This window comes from Pinus tabuliformis, chromosome 1_2 (assembly GCF_031772625.1).
Source record: "Pinus tabuliformis cultivar Carrire ecotype Pingquan chromosome 1_2, CPIR1, whole genome shotgun sequence".
NCBI lineage: Eukaryota > Viridiplantae > Streptophyta > Pinopsida > Pinales > Pinaceae > Pinus > Pinus tabuliformis.
The window spans coordinates 1128775113-1128779865 of NC_142298.1; the positions used below are offsets into that span (position 1 = coordinate 1128775113).

General features: G+C 39.7%; 1 protein-coding gene across 1 annotated transcript; it reads right to left on the bottom strand.

Annotated features, from left to right (window-relative positions):
- Positions 1–641: 641 nt before the first annotated feature.
- On the bottom strand, positions 642–4458 carry LOC149210125 (disease resistance protein RPV1-like). Its single transcript, XM_089394359.1, has 4 exons — positions 3762–4458; positions 2481–3642; positions 2114–2362; positions 642–2017 (listed from the first exon to the last, which is right to left on the bottom strand). Exons 1-4 carry the CDS (start codon positions 4289–4291, stop codon positions 845–847), a joined length of 3114 nt encoding a protein of 1037 aa, XP_089250485.1. The 5' UTR covers positions 4292–4458; the 3' UTR covers positions 642–844.
- Between the last annotated feature and the right edge of the window lie 295 nt (positions 4459–4753).

Genomic DNA, 4753 nt, shown 5'->3' on the forward strand with positions numbered 1-4753 from the left:
GTGAATATAAAATGCATTATAGTTTGATATAACTACTAAACAAACACTAAACACATTGTGACAATAAAAACATATTATAAAATATAAATAATAATAACAATAATAATTTATAAAGTTAATATTAAATTGAATTATATAGCAAATTAATTTTAATTATATAAAAATTAATAAACTACATTCAAATTTAAATTTTTAATTTATATTAAATTATATTATATAACAAATTAATTTTAATTATATAAAATTAAATATAAATATAAATTAAATATATTTATATTTAAATTTTTGATTTAAAATTACGGGGTTGAGTTTTTTTATATATATTTTTTAAATTTTTATTAAAAAAGATTGTCTGACGATCAAAATTTATAATTTTCATGTGAATAATTTTTTTATAATAAGCTACATTAGTTGGTTAAATAATATTGATAAAAAATCTACCATATAATTTTTAACAAGACACTTCTCTCTTTACATCAAAACATTTGCATTTAAAACCTGTTAGAGACTGAACTTGACACAAACCAAATAGATGGTAGCTGGTATGCTATCACAATTCACAGGTTTGTTGTGAGGACAGGTGTGGATTCAGGGAAAGATAAAGCACCCGGATATGATTATATTGGAAATAATGAGGTAGACAAACAGATTGCTTTGATCTAGTGCACAAAATGAATGACATGGGAAAGAACCAAATACAACTTTTGTAAATAACCCTAACACATTCGATTTTAAGTCTACAATATTTATGTGCGTCACCAGAAATAATATCTACACGTTCTATGTGAAATCACAAATTACACCTTCCGCTTCAGTTTGGGACATGGCTTGGCACAAACCACCTTCAAAGACAGTGAACATATTTACAAGTTCTATGTGAAAACACATAATATTCAAACTTCCGCTTCAGTTTGGGACAATGAAAGGCATTAACCTCCTTCAAAGACTGGGAACCCTCAATGCCGGGCAGCTCTTCTAAATCTTCGTTACCTTGAACGTCCAGCGTTTGAAGCTTTGTCAGCTGTGCCAACCCGTGTATGCGCTTCAGCCCATCACATGAAGTTATCTCCAAATCCTCCAAAGATTCCAATCTTTCCAGACCTGACAGCTCCTCCATTCCTTTGCACCCCTCAATCTCTAATGTTTCGAGTGTTGTTGACAATCCAGAGAGCCATTCTGTTATCTTTGACCGTTTAAAATCCATATAACTGAGTGCTAACTTTTTCAACTGAGTCAGCATTCTAATAGGTTCAGGGAAACATTTGAAGGGGCACCACTCGAAGCTCAACTCCTCCAAGCTCCTTAGATCACCGAACGAAGATGGCAGCATTTCCAAGTCAAAGCTGTGTACGAACAGAATTTTCAAATTACTTAGGTTTCCGATAGCTTCTGGCAATTGATCTGAAGATGGCAAAGACATATACAATTTTTGCAAGAACCGTTGAGATGTAAGTTGGGGAGGCAATTCTGCAATGCTTGGACACTCTACAAGATCTAAGTGTTCAAGTGTGGTGATGTTCCCCAGTTCCAAACTCACACACGCACACCGTGCGAAACTCAGAAATTTAAGTTGTATTAAATTTCCGAAAGTATTTGGGAGAGCCTCCAATTTCTCGCACCAACACAAGTTAATATGCTGGAGATTGGTTAGATTCCCAAAGGAATCTGGGAGCCGCCGCAATTTCATGCAAGAAGACAAATCAATATGCTGGAGCTTGGTTAGATTCCCACAGGAATCTGGGAGCTCTTCCAAACATGTGCACCCGTCTAAATTAAGATGTTGGAGGCTGCTCAAGTCCCCAAAAGACTCTGGCAATGACTTCAAACCAATTTCTTGTAATTCCAAGTGTTTCAAATACTGCAGCTGACAGAATTCATCGGGCAAAGTCTCGAACGACACTATATCCTTCTCACTCCGGAGGACAACCTTCTCGAGGCGCCGCAGCTGCCCTATGGACTGTGGAATCTTTGGTAGCCTAGAACCAGCGATGTACAACTCCCTCAGCTCCCGAGGTGCCTGCAATGCTCCCTCTATTTCAACTTCGTGCATCGTGGTATGTTAAAAAAGGAAAATAAAAACAACCTTTCGCTAATCAATTACATGACTACCTACCTGAGATTCAAGATGCCACAGTGTTTCCAGATTGCTTCCCTCTATATGTAAAACTCTTAAATTCTTTGTTGAAATATTTGGAGCAAGGGAGGAGTCCGGACAGTTATAGCACCGGAGCAATATGAGTTGCGGTGGCTGTTCAACGTTGAATACGCCTTCCACAACAGAACTGAAACGGTTAGGCGCCCTCCAACTCAGCTCAAAGACTCGACGATCGCGTTCGGCGGAATCTCTAGTTATTCCTTTCACCTAAATTGTTATCGGGAAACTGTTAGAAATAATATTGACATTTTGCAAAGTTTAGGAATTCAAAATTTGACAGATCACAACACTATTTTGAAAGTCGGTCTAAAACTTCAATACGTACAGGCGACAGGTCCGAAAGGTTTTCAGTTACGCTCCAGATACGACGAAGCGAAGGTTCTTTGTCCACCAGATATCTGCCCATGTCTCTCAGGTGGTCATGCATTCTTATGCATTCCACCATACATTCTTCACTATACGCACTGTAACCTCGAACTTCAGGCGAATACTCTACTTTATGCTTCGAAACGGCGTCCACCTCCACCTCCACGAGGTGCTTGTTCCGTAGAATCTCCAGACCCAGCGATGCTGCCCACCCCGATGCCTCCCATATTATCATGGCTGTATCCTTCTCTTCTCCTACGAAGAAACAGGCAACATCTAAGAATATCTTCTTTTCCTCATCATCCAGACTCTCGTAGCTAATTTCCAGTATCTTTTGTATCTGCGTGGGAAGAGTTTTACGGATTTTATGCAATAGCTCTTCCCAGTGCTTAGGATTCTTCCCACGAAGAAGCGCCCCGATGACACTAAGAGATAATGGCAATTTACCGCAGGCATCCACAAACTTATTAACCAGTTCCTCAAATGCTGCATCAGGAGGACCAGGTCGATGGAAGGCGTGCCAGCAGAAGAGCTCTACGGAGTGTTGAGGACTGAGGCCTTCGAGAGTGTAAATAAATGGATCTTCAATTAATTCCCAATTTTGAAGTACGCTTTTATCACGGGATGTTACTAGAATTAAGCTATCCTTCGCTGGTAAAACGGGAAGCAATGCGCGCAGCTGCTCTATATCATCCACATCATCTAAAATGATAAGAGCGTGCCAATGTGGGAGATGTTTTTCAAGAAGAGGGATACCTTCGTCAGTGCTGTTTATTTCCTCATCCTTCCCACTCAACTCCTTAATAAGTTGTCTCTGCAATTTCTTCAGTTCCCCTTTAGAGTCGTTTTCTCTGACATGAAATAAAAAGCTGGAACGACGGTACTCTTTATTCTTGCGGTTATAGAGCTCTTTTGCGAGGGTCGTTTTACCAATCCCCCCAAGTCCGACAATTCCTACAACCTTAGCCTTCCCACTTTCATGCTGCTGTAATAACACTCTTTCTTCAAAATCTTTAACTTTCTCTTCCAATCCAGTCGGATATATGGAGACTTTCAGGGGCGGTTTTGGAACTAATTTCAGCACTTTTTCGACGACATCTTTCAGCAGCTTACTCTCATCACTGAATAATATCAAAAGTAAACTTACTAGTAAGAAATGTAGATAAAGTATGACATACCTATATGAATAAGACTAATTGGAAAAACGATCACAAAGGAAGAGGGAGAGATGAGTCCTAACCCATTATACGACTTCTTCCCATCCAACTCGTAACCGCTCATTTCTGCTACATCATGGAGAGCCTTCTTCCATTCTCCAATGATTTCCGGCTTGTATCGTAGTTGACCATCTCTATTTCTCTTGTTTTGGAGCGAGCTCAGGGCTTCACCCTCCGTCCATCTAAGTACTGAAGGCTCGACATGGAAAAATATGGGAAGAATCTTTGAACCCTTCGTCTCCTTGCACTCCAGCATGAGCGCTAGCTCCTTAAGGCACCAGTGTGATTGGCAATATTCGGGAGAAAAAATAGCTATATTAACCGAGGAAGCTCTAATAGCACCCTCTATCTGAGGTGTTAATTCTTCTCCCTTATTCATTTCTTCCTTGTCCAGGAAGACTCGCAATCGATGATCCGTGAGGCGATCGTAAAGATGGCTGGCAATCGTGTAACCATCAGAGCCTCTGTGATTGAGGAACACATCGAACGCGTAGTAGGTGTTGCCATCTGCTGTGGAGGTGGAGGTGGATGCTGATTTGGAGGAAGATGCCATGGGATACAGAACAGAAAAAAGTTATTGCTAAAGACGGGCGAATGCGCACTCAATCACCTCAATACACCAGTGGCTTTTGAGGCCGTTGGCACTCTGTGGCTCTATCTATATCTCTCAATACTTGCCAAACCAGTAAACAAAACTGCAATCCAATATCTCTCAATACTTGCACTATCAAATTCATGGACACAATTACTTATCTAATGACCAAAACATCTAACCATTTCTCTATTATGGTTTATTTAATTATTAGATAAAATTTAATTAAAAACGGTCCATAGTTTTAGTGGGTAATGGAGCCCAAAGCGTGTGGCATTTTCGTCGTCGGTACCAGCATTCACTAGTTGGTACGCGGCCCCACATCACGTGTTTGTCTCTTTCATGCGTCCATTTCGCTTTAGAAAAAATATGATTCCTTTATCTTTTGGCTTTGCTCGAAAGTCACTTTAAAAAAAATTGATT